Source organism: Pygocentrus nattereri, chromosome 10 (assembly GCF_015220715.1).
Source record: "Pygocentrus nattereri isolate fPygNat1 chromosome 10, fPygNat1.pri, whole genome shotgun sequence".
Lineage (NCBI taxonomy): Eukaryota > Metazoa > Chordata > Actinopteri > Characiformes > Serrasalmidae > Pygocentrus > Pygocentrus nattereri.
Window position 1 is genome coordinate 23,647,292 of NC_051220.1, and position 18,293 is coordinate 23,665,584.

Below are 18,293 nucleotides of genomic sequence, written 5' to 3' on the forward strand. Positions count from 1 at the left end.
CTGTTTTCGTTCTTCACATATCGAACTAACTCATGAAAAAATAAGGTCCTCTTCCACTCTTTACTATCAATATATAACAGGTGTATAGGCAAGGATTTGCCTGCATACTTAATATAAATCCCTTTTTTAAAACTTGATTAAAAAATGAGTTAAATACAGTTGTAAAGCAAACAGCCTAATTACTATTAATATATGATAGACTTGTGGGTTAGTATTCCTAGGCATGCTCAATATAAATCAAACTTTATATAGCAATTTTTAGAAAACGTGATAGAAAGACAGGTTGAATATGACTAGACAACCATGATGATTGCATAAGAGTGAGTGGTTGTATTTTAAGTTAATGTGTGTCAAAAAGAGTTGATGACCACATGCTGGGATTTAGACTGGCCAGTGCATAAATTATCCAGGTTAATGGACTGCAGACATGCATTAGAACATAAAACGTACCCAGGCCAGCCCTGAACCCCAGTGATAGAATGTTACACTTTATATATTAGGAGCCTTGCTAGGACAGTTCATTCACTACATTCACTTAACATTATAAATGATTCTGGATAAGAGTGCCTGCTTCATAACCTACCTCAGTGTTTTAAAGGCAGTCATGTCAACATTTCGCAGGCGCTAGCAGCATAAACATCTGCAACTAAAGACAGAGGGATTTACTGAAGGCAATTCTGACTAAAGAACAGCTATAGACATCTGCCAAAAATTATTTGTATTCTTTTTTTGGGGTTATGGACTGAATTTATACCGGAAAGTGGAGATTTTAATCAATATCAAGTCTTTAGTGGCAGCAGCAACAAGGGAATCCAGTGATTTGAGATGAGCTGGATCAGATCCAACTCCACCCCTGGACCAATGGATGTGGGAAGGGAGGAGCTGAATATCAATCCAGCTCTACCTTCAGGACCTTTCATTCTCCTGTGTATATAGCCAGCTGTCAGTGCAGTGCAGAGGCTAGCATGTTCACCTCTCAGCACTGGCCAAGAGTCCATGTTCTCCCTGCTCCATCCACAATAAGGGATCTAGGAGAGAGGTACCTCTTCAGTGGTAAAGTCCACATGTTGGTGAGGTCAGCATCGTGCAGACCTATAGGGCAAGAAACCTTCAAGGAGCTTTGTTTAAACACATACATTTGGCACATACTCATTAATGTGCAAGCTCTGCATGTGTTGCATGAATCATGTTGGTCATAATTGCATGTATACAGTGAATTAATTCAAAGTAGGAGCATAATATAATTAATTTAATGCACAAATTCATTTTTACTCTTTTAAGTATCTTCCTCTCCAACTTTGTGGTCAGATAGCTGTAAACACACTGGTCTAATGGAATTTTAAGTAACAGCTCTATTGAGTCTGAATTCACTTTGTCAATCAGACCACAAGATTTCAGTAACCAATCAGATCACAAGATTCAAGAAATCGGTGAGATCTAAGGATGGAACCAGCCAATCAGATCACAGCGAATGATTGCAGGATTTCAATAGCCAGTCATGTTCAAACAGCCAATCAGAGGCAATGACTGGGGAATTCAACCAGATGGTAATAAGCAGATGTAAGAAATGCTGCGGCTGTTTAACCTAAAAGATATGGTTTCTGGTTATCTAAAAAATTGAGGTCATTAAACTATTAGCATAAGAATAATTGTTTTCCATTTGTTGACTATTATTATTATTTGAATTATTTGAAGTTCATTAATATATAATACATCTTATTTTTCGTTAAGCTTAGAATTGTGCACAAGCCTAATGAACACATTTACAAAAATACGTGAGATTTCAGATTTACCACTGATTGAAAGACACTCCTCAAATACGATAACAGCTCTATAAAGAACTAAGGACCACATTCGATTTAGTAGCATCACAGGCGGAAAATCGGGGGAGAACGACTAATGTTTTACATGAAAGTCTAAGGTGAATGTGCTCGCAATGGAAATAAACGCTGCCCACCCGGGCTGAGGTCACACGCTCGAGCTCTAATGTTCTTCTGTAGCTGAAGCGGAATGAAGCGCCCGTCACTTCACTTCTCCTCAGACCACGTGTTGGAGGGCAGACGGAGGAGAAGAGGTCCAGAACTGCGCTTTCTTCTGCTCCATCAGCCTCTCAAGTCTGTGGCTCCGCGTCGAGCCCTGAATTGATGGCTTCGCTTGCGTTTTTATTGCCTTCTCGCACTTCCCGGAACAGCCGTGAAATGTTATCTCTGTAGTTCTGAGCCGCGCTGATGATGTATGCTCGTACAATTTGGCTGGAAGCTGAGAGATGATGATGAGGGTGATGATGACGATGATGATGTTGGTGGTGAAGGAGAAAGTGCTCTCGCTGTGAGGACTGTTGGACTAGTTGCATTTCGCTTGTGCTAAGACTCTACGCGACAGGACGACCGTTAGGAAAACAGACAGAAGGTAAACAATTTAAATCAGTTCGTCTGTTTTTTACACTTTTGCTGTCTTATATTGTATGTCTGTATAGATTTCAACACAGGTACATTAATTACTTTTCTGTTGAGCTAATAAACTGTTCATGCTTCAATGGAACAGACTTTGCTTTCTGCCCACCAGCAATGGAGTCGTTAGTGGCACAAGGAGCCTTCACAGGGATAGATAGTGCTGTGCTATTTTTTGTATTTTGCTATGAACTGTAGAGGCTTTTAATTATTACAGGAACGCTAAAGGACTTGTTTAGGTATGTATAATCATTTGAAGGCTACCACGTGTACCAGGCTATATTGTTCCTCTCCACGGAACCGCTACGCTACTTATTCAGAGTCTTGTCTGAAAATCAAAGCTGAATCGCTGTTACAATTTCTTTTCTAACTGGCAGTGAAACTAAATGCACCACAGCTGAGCTAATGACGTTGTTTTTGACGTACTTGCTGTAGCTTATAGCTTTACTTAGGAATTTACAGGGTGATTCCTAAAGTTCCTAAAATCTCAAAACTCTTATGTTCATCAGAACTGATGTTCAAGGGATAAAATGGCTTTTAGATTATTTGAATACAGTGTTGGGCAAAATACTAAATGTAGTGATGCCTGAACACTGAATACACCACCTTAAATGTGTTCCTATACATAAAGAAGGAACATATTCAGACTACATTAATAATACATTTAATATACATTTACAGAAAATCTTGGACAGGCACATTGAATTATTATTATTTTTTTAGCGTACACAGTCCGTCGCTCTTCGTGTAATGATTCTGCTCCTTGAAACACGTTTCATGAAAAGTCACTTAACGTTAAAATGAATTTCAGAAAATGTGTAACTTTTTTTCCCCTCTCACCACCGGCTTCAGTCCACTGCTGTGTCTGCAACCCCCAAACATATTAGTTTAATCATAACTTTAAAAGAGCTCAGTAACACTGAGATTAATGAACTGTTTCATTACAGTGGTTTATCAGTCTACTCAGGCTTTAGCAGGAACTTTAGTGTTTGTAAAGAATCCATTAATAGAGTTTCTCTTTAAAGTTCATCTTATGAGCATGTTTGCTAGATGCCTTGCTCTGATTCTAAATAGTCAATAAATGAGCATTGATGGTGCTTCTTTTAATGATGTTTTATATATATATATATATATGTATGTATATTTAACTTAGAGTGTAAGTATTTTAAAAGTATTCTCTCAAGAATGTAAAAAGTATGTGTATTCTGAATACTGCCTTTACAAAATGAAAACTGTTCTATATTCTGAATATTAACCTAACAATACTTGTATTCTGTTGAAACCAAAATCTGTTTGCATATATTGAATATTGGACACTAATAAGGTGAATCAATACTCCTGTATTCTTCACTACATTTACTTTTGTTCACTGAGCACAGCCTGATTCTGATAACTTAAAAATACTACTGCATTTTTTATTAAGAAAGTACCAATATGGGAATCGTAGGTAGATGTCGATATCCCACATTTATCAAAGAGTTGTACAAATCATATCAATATTTTGCAGATATTTGCTTAAAACAGGTATAGACATCAAACAGATTTCAGACCATTATTTGATGACACATCTGTTGCGCTCTACTGGAGCAGTTTTGTCAGCGCTGTGCTAAAATATTCTATTCATTTTACTGTACTTGTAACCCTCTATAGATAAATGTTATATTGCTCTGTAATGCTAATCCAAGTAGATTTAGTCCCAGTTTGTACATTTTATGAATGTTATGTATCAAACCCAGCATCAACTAATGACACTGATCAAAGACAAATACCAAGACACAGAGTTGTAAATAAACATTAAGTTAAAGGGATTCATTTTTAAATGTTTCTTAAAAGTGAGCTGTGAACTTGACTGTCAAATAAAAGGTGGAATTATAGTTTAGAAGCAGGATAAACAGGCCTCTCCATATTTTATGTATGTTGTGAAAGGTATTTGCAAAGGCCAGTATTATCAGATCTAACATGTGGAGGGTAGACAGACAGACTTTGTGTGATGTAAGCGGGTGCTTTAAGCCATTTAGACACTTGAAAACTAAAAGCAGAACTGTAAAATCTATCAACAGGACTTTTAAACTGGGAGTGATATGAGCTCTCTTTTTTTTTATTAGCATCTTTGCTGCTGCATTTTGTACATGTTATAGAGGATGCAGTGTTTTCTTTGAAAGCCCAGTAAGAAGAGCATTACAGTAATTAATTCTGCTGGTAGCGATTGCATGAACAGGCTTCTCTGTGCCAAAATAGAAAAGGCAGAAATATAGCAATATTTCTCAAATGATAAAACGCTACTTAAATATACGCCAACAGATAAATACACCAAGAAATAATAGCTTGATATATCGTATGCCGATATATTTTTGAACAAACATCTGCTGATAAAGATACGATGCTGATATCATCTTGCAAAACTGAATAATCACATTGCTTCTTTCTTGAATGCTGTGAACGTAACGAGGGCTGGCCACGACGTATCAGTGAAAGAAGAGTGATGATTCCTTTGTAGGATATTTGGGTCTCTTAAGGGGGATCCCTTACAACGTGACTGCGCTTTCTTGTGGTTCTTTAGTGTGCATAATGTTGGTTTGGCTGTGATCAGACTGCTGCCCTCAGGCCACACTGCAGCCCATTGCTGATGCCATTCACATTCTCTCGTGCCAGTGGTCCCAAATGAGCAGTTAAGGATAGACGACTGTGGACCACAGAATCAACAACAAGAGCCTTTTCCACCCCTCAATTACAAGACCAATATAACATTTCCAAACTCTAGATAAGAAAGATCTGGAACAGTAGGGATGCACAAAGTGTGGGCTTTGATATTTACATAGGGATCTATTGTCTGGTGTTCTAATATTGATACAAAGGAGGCCAATTCAGTTTTCCATGACCTGGGCCCTTTAAAACAAGGACTCACATGCTAAAACTTTGATTTGTGACATTTGTTTATCTATCTGAGAGCACAAAAGAATATATATTTGTGGGCGTTGTGGTGATAGCTATTTTCTGTCATTCGATTAGAATCGCAATTAGCCAGGCGGATTTGTGTGTGAAATAAGTGCCACTGTTTGCCTGGCCCTGTAATGCTATTATCTACTTCAAGCATGAGTAGGTTTTTCATAGTGTAGATGAGGAAGTGATGCAATAGGCTATGGTGTCCTTCATGTTTTATGTCAACTCTGTTGTGAGCTGTTCCAGCAAGCCTGATTAGACTCTGCAGCCAAGGACACATGACTGTTATACATGACAGCTTTTCATCACCTTGTCGGTGGGTTAGTAAAAGACTGTGGAGGTGTTGCTGATGACTGTTTTATATCAGGCTGATACATTTGCATACATTTACAGTGGACTGCCGCTCACAGATAAAATGCTTCTGCTTTTTTTAGGTGACCGGCAGCATTTGTCTCGGGGCAGTTTGCAAATAGTCAGGTACTCGTAACTCCTTGTAGTTATTAAGATTAATAGGGAAACTATTTTTGCCCTGCTGAACCTAAATACTGTATTCTCTTAGACTGACCTATCAATATCAGACCATTGGCTTTAATAGCCATTCTGTGATCATGTTGTTATTGTTATCATGATGAGTTTCTGTGATAGACATATTCTTAAGGGCTGCAATGACTGAACGGGTCACTGAATTGCACAGCATCTGAGTGATGCAATTAAGATGAGCAGTTGTTTCTAATATTAGCACTTTTTTTGGAGGGTGATTACAGAGCCAGTTGCAATTTACACTATTTACTATTTACTATCTACAAACTAATCTATCTTCAACAATTAGCCTGTAAAATGCTTTAATGTCTGTTGACTGCTCTTAGGCACAGATGACTATTGTCAGTCTCAGAGTTGTGTGTAAAATGTGTGTGAAAAGTTGGGGGTCGTGTCACAAGAATAAGAAGCTTTCCATAAGAAGCATTCTAAATTTGTTTTGTAGGCATACATAGAAAAAGCTGTTTAAGTAATGCTACTTTTCTAACAGCATTATTACAAACACAAAATGACCTGATAACCTATTTGTATTTTATTACAACTCATTTTTATTTTGAATTTTGAACAATATTGTTTGGTATTTTATGTCACATTTATGTCCATATTGTGCAGCCCTACTTTGCACATAAGGCATTTGTTTTCCGTTATCATCATACACAATATAAAATGTTATAGATAACATGTCTAGTACCTCAGTGCATATGTTCCTTGGTTGTACATGGGCATTATGGCATGAGGAAACAAACTAGGGATGTGTATTCCAACTAGTTTTGATATTTGAGCATCTGCAATAGTTAATGAATATTTATCCAGTTAACTGCAGGGAGCAAAAAAATCCAAAGGAAACTGATACATTTTGTGCCATATACGTAACAGTGGTCACATCAGATGACCAGTACACAAACCAGAGCATTGTTGGATGATGATGTGCACTTGTCATCTTCTACACAAGGTATGTTGAAGCTCAGTGGACAATGTGCCAATGTGTTAATTTGTCAGAAAAATATATTTTAATTTTTTCTGATCTAACTAACATTAGCTTTTTGTCCTAGTTAGTAAAAAAAAAAAAGCCCCGCCAGAGACAGCCTGCTATCTTTGCCTTCTCAGTCACATCCTCAATAGCATATTATTGGGAGTGCACACACTTTAAAGGCCCAGACACACAAGCGCTTGCCAGGATTTTCACAAATGCAATTACATTCATTTCAATTGAATTCTCTGTGATGAGCGATTCAACTTTGGTGAACTTCTACATCCGTGGCTGTGTGGATCTCTGAAGGGACAGAGCTTCATATAGCAGCACTTAACCTCCAAAATACAGGAAACTCTAATTTAACCTGTGTCTATGTAGTCTAACCGTTTCCTCCCCTCTGCCTATAAATAAACACATCAAAGAGAGACCACATGATATGCAATTCATTTTTTTGGGGGTGGGGGGCTATGCACTATGCTGTGTCAAGTATATCGTTATCTGTTTACATTTTGTTCTCCAGCAAAATAGTGGTGTAATGTAATGTATATATACTGACAAATATATTTGTCAAAACATAAATTGTGCATTTTTCTGGATTTTATTAGTTTTTCCATGATGAGCCATAAATACCTGAATATGGATTTTACTGTTCAAAAAGATGCATGCATACTTTTGAGAGTACTACTGTGTACTACTGCAGTAGAGGAGATTTTGCATGTACAGTCACCACTTCAGCTCTTGAAATTGCATATCATAATACAGACACATGATGTATGAAGCTTATTTATTTAATATGTTTCATTAAGAAGTAGTTCATTGCAGTGATATCATGAGTACTGCAGCTGTTTAAAAGTGTACATCAAATTGTTTTGCTCGTCTCCTCTAGATCTGATGGAGTGATTTCTGAGAGACTACAGACGAATCTGAGTGCTTAAAGTTGCACTCTCCACTTCCTCGATTGGTGGGCATGGTCCAAACAGGAGCGTGTTATGACAGACATGTCTGAGGAGAAAATGAATTGTACCATCGAAAACCAGATACACCAGTACCTTTTCCCCAGCACTTACATCCTGGTCCTGCTGGTGGGTCTTCCAGCTAATGCATACTCACTGTACCATGCCTGGCTGCAGCTGAGGGCCCGCAACGAGCTGGGCATCTACCTCTTCAACCTGACTGTGTCTGACCTGCTGTACCTGGCCTCACTGCCCTTCTGGCTACAGTATTTCTTTCAGGTAGGTGCAGGGTTGAGAGGTGTAATTACAAATGTATTCTGTGAAGAAAAAAAACAAAAAAACATGTAACCTAATCAAAACAATTAGTACGTTAAAGTAACATAATCTAATTACTTTCTATTACTTTTGTTTTGCTTGATCAAGAACAGTTTAAAGGTGCAGTGTGAGAGATTTAAGGGGATCTATACAAAAACATGTTTTCATTACTGTATAATCACCTGTGAGTATTAATCTTTGTGTTTTATTAGCTTAGAATGAGCCCTTCATACGTAGGAATTCTTCCAACAGAGGCTGCCATGTTGTTTCACCATGTTTTTACAGTAGCCCAGAACGGACAAACCAAACAATGGCTCTAGAGCAGAGGTGTCAAACTCAGCCACTAAAATGGCCATATTTAAAAATCTCAACAAATCCATGGGCAAAAGAATGTCTATGTTTTTATTTCATTATTAAATAATGTTGTGCTATAACACAAAAAGGCCACTGTTTATTCAAAGTATGCAAAAACGTCAAAAGTAAAATATAGACCTAAAATATTACAGGAATACTTGAAATTTTGAAATATTCAAAATTGAAATTTCCTCAGGAGCTCAGTCTTTCAAACCTACCTATTTGCTTGATCTAGAGACCTGGCATCCTTTAGTTTACTAATATTTGAGCTGGCATCCTTTATTAATGTTTGCAAGTATATTAATATTTGCATTTTTTTTTATGTTGTAACTATTTTGTGTTGTAAGAACGGACAGGTAGACAGTTGTGTTTATTATTTAACAAAGAACAAAATTGCAAAGGAGGGGAATCCTCATCATTAAAGAGGGAAAAATATGAATTAGCAAAATGAAATCAGGACAGGTGACTATAGGTTCAACTACATGCTTGGTAAGGGAGGGTACTCAGTAATGTCTGCAATGTCACCACTAGATGCCAATACATCTTACACACTGCACCTTTAATGAAAAACTATATAGGTGATATATGATTGTACTTTGCTATGTATACATCCATTTGAAAATGTCATGAAATATTTTGGTGGAGTTAATCAGGTGTTAAATTAGAATTTGCGTAGTTTGGACTAAAAATGAAATATAGGAATATTGTGTCCAATAAACTTTATATTCCTGTTCTGTCCTGCAAGATAAGCCACCCGTCATATTGAATTCACAGAAATGATGTGCCTTTCCAAGCTGGTGAGGCCGCTTAAATATTTTAGTCTTTAATGAGGCTATCACTAATAGCTGCATACTCATGTTCTCAAATTCATTTTCATCCCAACTCTATTTTAAATGTCTACTGTCAACACTTTTGGACAAATTTTAAAGATGTACACAGATAAGAAATCAGCATGAGCAATAAGTGGTTTAAATGTAATGCTGTAATGGAATCAACCAATTTTCTAATGCATATTAAACTGATTGCTGTAATTTTCTGTAACTGTCATGGAAAACAATTACCTTGTTTGTATTATGATTATGTAATGCTGTTATGTGTATTACATAACCCCCCAATCATTTGTAGGGGTGTTTATAGACATGCTGTGTGTATTTTGATTTTATTAGCATATCAGATTATTTACATTTGAATTCAGATAAAACTTCAAAGTGGGCTGGCTTTACTAGAAATGGGTGGGAAGTGCTAAAATATTTTCTGCCTGGACTGAGGCTCAAGCATCCCAGAATTCTAATTAAATGCCTGCTACTTGTATCTTATTTTTCAGCTCCCTTCATAGCTATGTTAGTGGATGCATTTGACATGTTTTATGACAGTTTTCTTTTCAATTTTACTAGTTCAGCAGTAACAATAAAGTGAACAGTTCTATTATATATATATATATATATATATATATATATATGGGAAAAAAGATTAAATATTCAAAGAATACTCAGACAAAGTAAATTATTCTACTGCACCGAGTAATATTTTTATTTTTGGGAATTCTGCCTCTACTTCCAGGGCGACAACTGGCAGTATGGCGAGTTGGCGTGCAAGATGTTTGGCTTCTTACTCTATGAGAACATCTACATCAGCATCGGCTTCCTCTGCTGCATCTCCATTGACCGCTACCTGGCTGTGGTTTACCCACTGCGCTTCACATCCCTCCGCACCATGAAAGCGGCAATGTTGATCAGTGCTGTGGTGTGGCTCAAAGAACTGTGCATGAGCGTGGTTTTCTTCTCCCATAATGAACTGAGTACAGACATGTTGAACCATTCTGTGTGCTTTGAGCACTACCCTATGAAGACCTGGGAATGGTCGGTCAACTACTATCGTTTCTTTGTGGGCTTCCTGTTCCCTCTGGGGATCTTGTCCTTGTCATACTTCAGAGTGCTGCGGGCGGTGGGCAAGAGTGCTGGGACACAGACGGCTCAGAAGACCCGAATCAAGAACTTGGTGACCAGCACCATCATCATCTTCCTGGTGTGCTTCTCGCCGTATCATGTTTTCTTACTGGTGCGGACAGCCTTAGAGCGGGAATGCTCCTTCACTCAGAAAATATTCAACTCCTACCACTTCTCTCTGCTGCTCACCAGCTTGAACTGTGTGGCCGACCCAATGCTCTACTGCTTTGTAAGCGAAAGTGCCCAGCGCAGCATCCAACAGGTCGCGGAGGCCTGCGGCCACGCCCTCTGTTGCTGTAAATGCGACGGCAGCTACAGCACAGACTCTAATGAAGCTGCGGCACCCATTGACAATGCTGTAGGAACCTCAGTGGTGACGCTGTTGCACCAGACCAAAACTGAAATCTGAATACCTGTGGTTTCTCATAAGAATTTCCATCGAACCGCAGGGGTGCAAGAGGAAATGTCAGGCCAAAGGTGTTTGTATGGGTTATTATGTGATGAACACAAGTGTTATACCTTACTAATGCTTTGTATATGCGTATATGCTCCTCTTTATTCCAAAACTGAGTTAAACAATTATTGATTTTGTAGTGTATGCAGTGTAACTCTCAGGGACTGCTGTCGTGACAATTACTGATGGTTGACATTTGAGGTTTGAGGCAGGAACTGGCCTTTGCTCCAGCATTTCTTTTTCTTAAGCAGATTTCCAAAAACATTTCCACGACTAAAACCATCACTGAGCTTGAAGGCAGAAATATATACTTCTTTCATATAAGTATACATCATACAAAGTATAGACTTCTCATGTATGGAACTGACATAAACTATAGATACAAGAAGAGCTAGCCCTGGAGGCGGATTAGAAACATTTATGCAGCATACTGAGTGAAAATACTTTGAGGAACGTATACAGGATGGAACCCATACATGAAGGGGAACTCCTCATTATGGATAACACATGTGAACAAAGAACTTGAAAGGCAGTCACTTAAAGAAGACAGTCACAAGAAATCCTGGAAGTTCCATCTGCCAGAACAGAGGGAATGAACTGAGGTCCTTGAGGCACAATGCAGCTATCAAGCTTGGTGGTGGTGTGTTAGTGATGTGTGTGTGTGTGTATAATGTATGTGGTCTTTCAGATCAGCAAAAAGATGAACGAAGTAAAAAAAATCACAGCAAAATGACATTTTCTTTGCTATTTTCTCATTTGCACTATGTTTACAATAGAGTACATAGTACATGTTCTTCATGCATGTTTTGAACTGTATACATGATATTCAGAATATGTGTATTTTCATACATTCATATCATGGTTGATGTTCAGAGTTACTGGGTCTGTCTCTCAAAGCATAGCTAACTAGGTCAGGTTTCCTGATCAGACTTTTAGCTTGAGCTGTCTGGCAGCATCCATAACACTTGTACTAACAAGTTCCGTCAGCACAAAGAAAAGTTTAGACGTACACAGAGAAGTATATTTGAAACATTTAAAACATAAACGGCCTCTACAAGCCAGACATACATTTTTGAGAAGTGAAGTCATTTAGTCTCGTAGTTAAAGAGGAGGATAAGCTAAAGTTACACAACGTTTTTATAGTGCATTAATTTACAGCATACAAGAAATAGTCTAATCATGTTTCATAGGAAAGCAAATGTAGCATTAGCAGTCGTTTTTTTAATGCAGCCTAAATTTGACCATTTCTACCTGAGTGAGGAGTTGAACCCCAGCCTGGTTGTCTTTTAAGATAACTTGAATGCAACAATACAATGAATGGCATAATATTCATTTTACACACAAGTGTGCACAGTCCAGTTTAATCTGACTGATTTATCAAGTTAACTGTTAGCAGCTAACTAGTTAACCATGGATAACTGATTATTCTGTATTATTTATCATTATACATCATTAAAACACCTTCCTATCATTCTTAATCTAATTCAGACTAATTTACTGCCAGCATCGTTCTCACTTCAGGTTTATTTTGAGGAGTTCTGCAGAAGTGTTTCCCTCACATGATGGAGTTTAGAATGTTTAGAAATACTCATGACTGGCTGAGAAGTGTGTCAGGGAAAAGTGTCCACCTCCACTAGACGGAAAGCTCCGATTGGCAAGAAGTACGGCTCTGATTTGTCCCAGAGCTGTTTACATTCCATAACCAAAATTTTTGCTGCCTTCAAGTAATGCTGGAAATATATATCATATTTGCAAGATGAGCACATAGGAAAGCCACCACAGTGTTGTAACGACTCGTGGGAAACTGGGATTTTTCAGTGAGCTCAGACCTTCTGAGTTGTGGGCGTCAACAAAAAAAGCAATAGAAATCTACATGTGAAAAAACAGATAAGAGGACATGCTGTAAGATGTTTCTAACTGGATAACAGCATTACTCAACTACTCATCTCATTGTGCATCCTGTGGTATATATTTTGTTGCAGTAATGCAAAATAACCTGTGATAACAGAAAAACAAAAGTAAACAAAAATACATGATTTATAATGGTCTTTAAGAGGTCCACATAGCCTCAAACTTCAAGATCTGTTAACAAAGAGCTTGAGTTGTACAGTTATTAATGGTAGTTCAAACTATCCACATAATGGATTATGAAGCTTTCTTCTAGAGGCATTATCAGTGTTTGATCAGTGGGCTTTCCAACGTGTTTGTAACAGGCCGGCGTTTCAGACACAAACTCTAGAGTGCACACACAAAACCAAAGAAGCTGGTGGAAGCCAAGCAAACTGACCAGTAGCATATTTATACAGTCCAAGGACAAAACAACAGGGACTCAAAGCTCCCCACCCCCCCCACTCTCCTTCCAGGGTTGCCGGTTGAGACATATTCAGGGTTAAATTGAACCAAAGTTTAAAGTCAGCCAACTAAGCAAAAAGTTGTGTTGTATGAGACAGGCCCTGGTACACTGTTTCTGTTTATATTCTATGTTTATTGATATGAAGCACTACTTTCCCGGTGTGCCTGTTAATCTATAAATTTAGTTTTGCAATTTGAAATTCAGTAATGTGGGCCAAGTTTCTGATGCATATGCTCATATGTATGTGCATTAAAGTGTGTCTGTGTCAGAATTCTTACCTAATGGCTCTTTATTATGATACATCTGTAGTGACAGCAGTTTACATCTTTCAGTGGAACTACAAGCTGGGCTGCTTCTTTTAAGTATGACTTATTATATGAGTGGGAGAACCTACATTAAGCTTTCAGACGCAACACCCATCCAACCAATCAGACCATCTGTGAGCGTGTCTGCTCTGATGTACAGATAACCCCACAGTTAATTGCTACATAATAAGCCTCAAAATAAACCTGGAATTTTAAGGAACCAGTGTGTAGAAATATGATGTAGGATCACAATCAGTAACAAGGCAGACCTTGCAGGAAGCATTTTTCAAATCATCAGCATGATCAAAAGGTGTTCAATTTTGACCTGTGTGCCCCCTTGTTATGTCTCTTGATGCAGTTTTCAATCTATTGAATAAAAGTACAAACCCATTTGAACTATCAGAAGTGAGACTCGCTTTAGACAAAATAGAATAGACTTAAAACTATATGCAGAAATGTGCATTAACTACGAAACTGCATTATTACATATAGTTGACTATGTCTTTAAGCCAAGCGCTTTCAGGAACAGAGTTATTTATTAACTGTGTTCCAGAGAAATATTTTCAGGTGTAAGAAGAGCCGAACTAATGAAAAAGTGAGGGTTTATTTTACTTTCTGATTAAGGGTCTATTTTAATGTTGATTTTGGTTGAACTTCGTAACCCAGGAAAAAGAACTTTGGTCCAGAGAGGTCAAAGATAATATATACTCATTTTGAACAGGCATAATTAAATGATTAAATTATGTAACACTGTTATGAACCGACACCAGCCACTGTGTGTGTCCTGGAACATTTCGCGGCCTAGAACAGACTGTGATTGTGCTCAGCATCTTTAGGGAATATCGTGATCTCACAGTGGAGGTGTTAGTGCCTCACTTTGGAGAAACAGATTCGGACAGAGGGCAATAAGAGCGTGGTCCTGTTTTATTTATCAACAGAATGTGTTTCTGAGGATTATTAAAGTTCAAGACGGTAGAATGGCACCTTGTTTACAATGACTGAAGATCTGTAAAGCCTTTTCCATTTATAAAACCACGCTCTGGAAGAGTATTTAGAAAGTAACGATTTCATTTCTTCCCAGCCAAGAAATGACTGTTAAAAGCAAAGATGGCAGGCTTTCAGAGCAGTGCTGGAGGAACCTGCTGATACACAGCAACTTTCTCATGCTTACAGTACAGTGACTCGCTATAAAAAAGGAAGCTTATGTTACCACAGGTTTACCACACTCCCCCTTTCGTATGAAGACGTTAGAGAGCTGAGACAGAGCAGTGGTAGCTCACGCATAAAGAAACGTTACTTGACGGAAGCCACCGATTGCAACTGTCAATTATGCCCAGGAGTGGGAATAATGCTGTTGAAAAATTCCTAGTAAACCTCAACTGTGCAGATCCACTTGAACTGTGCAACTGTGCTGATTCACCTGAATACAGTGATGTGAAAAATGTGACCCTGGTCAAATTACGGTTTCGTTGATTTCCTGCTGAGTTAACAGAGAACTCACTTGGCACTATGGCATTTTCTGTCCACAATTTCTATTTATTTTTGCTGAGTTTAGCACAAGTGAGTAATTATTTTGACGTATTATGCATCTTAGCTCACTCAGGGTTTCAGTGGACATACTATACCCAATCTTCAATCTTGAACATCAGCTTAACAAACTTAACTGGCTAGCAAACAAAAAACTGTCAGATACCAGGTCGTGATCATGAGTTGACGATTGTCATAAATAATTGCGATTAATCATTCGTCGTTCTTCGTTCATCGTACCCTGGGGTTTCAGTCATGTGATTTTTCTGTTGTGGCCGAAAATCGAATTTCTGGCATCGCTGCTCAGCACAAAGGTGAAGGTGAAAGATGGCTGATCGCCTTACTTTGGAAGAGAATAAAACGTTACAAAATAGGCTGTAATCCCTGTACAGTTTCCCCCGGGAGGTGGGACTCCTCATCCCACTTAAACTGGCAGAAAGCTACCAAATTTGTGTTTTCCTGACATTTCTTTTTTATCTCATACCCAACCCCTCTGCCTGTTCTGAAGAGTCTCTCAAAGCACTTAAAAGCACAGAAGCCCGCCAGGTCCTGGCCCACGGTAATGCATAAACAGGAGAAAAAACTGTCATCATAGGAAGAGCAAGGCGACATCAGCTATTAACACAGATGTGAACAAATCGAGCCTTTAGCGAACTCACTAATATCAAGAGTCCAGAGGTAAACAGTTGCCCCCTCTAACGGAGCTGCAAGCAGTCGGGTATCACCTATTTCTCGGTTTCTGGAGATTTAAATGACGTTTGAAAGGGGAAACAAACATTAAATATAAGACTGAAAACCACACTGTGTTTCGACAGACGTGATTTTATAAGTTTGCTAGTGCAGTTAGTGCAGAGCTCCCAGCTCCAGTCCCGCAACCCCTGCTTCGGCTTCCATGGTTAGCATACCTTTGATTAGTAGCTAACCGATCCCTTCTTGAGCTGAAGGAGGTATGAACAGCAGAGAAAAACACAAAAATATACAGTGCAGGCAGTGAAAACACTGTGTGGTCTCTCGTCGTTCTCGGCTTCTGCAACGTCTTGCAGGTGAATCACTCACAAAGCACAGCAAGTTGAAGGCAGCGCAGTCACCCTGTGATTCGATCCTCCACACGGCGGCAACGATACAGCATGACGTCACGCCAAAGGCGAGAATACAACACTTGAGGTAAAAGCCTAAAGTGGCCAAACAAAACAATAAGCTGTCTTGATTACCAGTCAGTACGTAATAGTTCACAACTGAAAAAGACACAGCTCAGTTCAAATAAACAAACAGCATTTATTTGGTGTTTGTTAATAACACCTTCAGAGGGCAGCAAACATTACTCACAGCCATTCTCTTAACATCAAAACATTACTCACTGCCATTCTCTAATGTTAGTAACATCAGAACATTACTCACTGCCATTCTCTAATGTTAGTAACATCAGAACATTACTCACTGCCATTCTCTAATGTTAGTAACATCAAAACATTACTCACTGCCATCCTCTAATGTTAGTAACATCAAAACATTACTCACTGCCATTCTCTAATGTTAGTAACATCAAAACATTACTCACTGCCACCCTCTAATGTTAGTAACATCAGAACATTACTCACTGCCATTCTCTAATGTTATTAACATCAAAACATTACTCACTGCCATTCTCTAATGTTAGTAACATCAAAACATTACTCACTGCCATTCTCTAATGTTAGTAACATCAGAACATTACTCACTGCCATTCTCTAATGTTAGTAACATCAGAACATTACTCACTGCCATCCTCTAATGTTAGTAACATCAGAACATTACTCACTGCCATTCTCTAATGTTAGTAACATCAGAACATTACTCACTGCCATTCTCTAATGTTAGTAACATCAAAACATTACTCACTGCCATTCTCTAATGTTAGTAACATCAGAACATTACTCACTGCCATTCTCTAATGTTAGTAACATCAAAACATTACTCACTGCCATTCTCTAATGTTAGTAACATCAAAACATTACTCACTGCCATTCTCTAATGTTAGTAACATCAGAACATTACTCACTGCCATTCTCTAATGTTAGTAACATCAGAACATTACTCACTGCCATTCTCTAATGTTAGTAACATCAAAACATTACTCACTGCCATTCTCTAATGTTAGTAACATCAAAACATTACTCACTGCCATTCTCTAATGTTAGTAACATCAGAACATTACTCACTGCCATTCTCTAATGTTAGTAACATCAGAACATTACTCACTGCCATTCTCTAATGTTAGTAACATCAAAACATTACTCACTGCCATTCTCTAATGTTAGTAACATCAAAACATTACTCACTGCCATTCTCTAATGTTAGTAACATCAGAACATTACTCACTGCCATTCTCTAATGTTAGTAACATCAAAACATTACTCACTGCCATTCTCTAATGTTAGTAACATCAGAACATTACTCACTGCCATTCTCTAATGTTAGTAACATCAGAACATTACTCACTGCCATTCTCTAATGTTAGTAACATCAAAACATTACTCACTGCCATTCTCTAATGTTAGTAACATCAAAACATTACTCACTGCCATTCTCTAATGTTAGTAACATCAGAACATTACTCACTGCCATTCTCTAATGTTAGTAACATCAGAACATTACTCACTGCCATTCTCTAATGTTAGTAACATCAAAACATTACTCACTGCCATCCTCTAATGTTAGTAACATCAAAACATTACTCACTGCCATTCTCTAATGTTAGTAACATCAAAACATTACTCACTGCCATTCTCTAATGTTAGTAACATCAGAACATTACTCACTGCCATTCTCTAATGTTAGTAACATCAGAACATTACTCACTGCCATTCTCTAATGTTAGTAACATCAAAACATTACTCACTGCCATCCTCTAATGTTAGTAACATCAAAACATTACTCACTGCCATCCTCTAATGTTAGTAACATCAGAACATTACTCACTGCCATTCTCTAATGTTAGTAACATCAAAACATTACTCACTGGCATTCTCTAATGTTAGTAACATCAGAACATTACTCACTGCCATTCTCTAATGTTAGTAACATCAGAACATTACTCACTGCCATCCTCTAATGTTAGTAACATCAGAACATTACTCACTGCCATTCTCTAATGTTAGTAACACCAGAACATTACTCACAGCCATTCTCTAATGTTAGTAACATCAA

At 38.0% G+C, this 18,293-nt stretch overlaps 1 protein-coding gene across 1 annotated transcript; it reads left to right on the plus strand.

The window, feature by feature from the left end:
* The first annotated feature begins 2,041 nt into the window (after positions 1-2,041).
* Positions 2,042-13,493, plus strand: LOC108425668 (ovarian cancer G-protein coupled receptor 1). The gene is made up of 3 exons (XM_017694527.2): positions 2,042-2,409; positions 7,787-8,132; positions 10,083-13,493. Exons 2-3 carry the CDS (start codon positions 7,890-7,892, stop codon positions 10,875-10,877), a joined length of 1,038 nt encoding a protein of 345 aa, XP_017550016.1. The 5' UTR covers positions 2,042-2,409; positions 7,787-7,889; the 3' UTR covers positions 10,878-13,493.
* Positions 13,494-18,293: the final 4,800 nt, after the last annotated feature.

Bases quoted from the DNA above. Each gene is read 5' to 3' on its own strand.
- LOC108425668 (XM_017694527.2), top strand. From the start codon at position 7,890: ATGACAGACATGTCTGAGGAGAAAATGAATTGTACCATCGAAAACCAG. The intron at 8,133-10,082 runs GTAGGTGCAGGG...CTCTACTTCCAG, and splicing joins GGCTACAGTATTTCTTTCAG to GGCGACAACTGGCAGTATGG.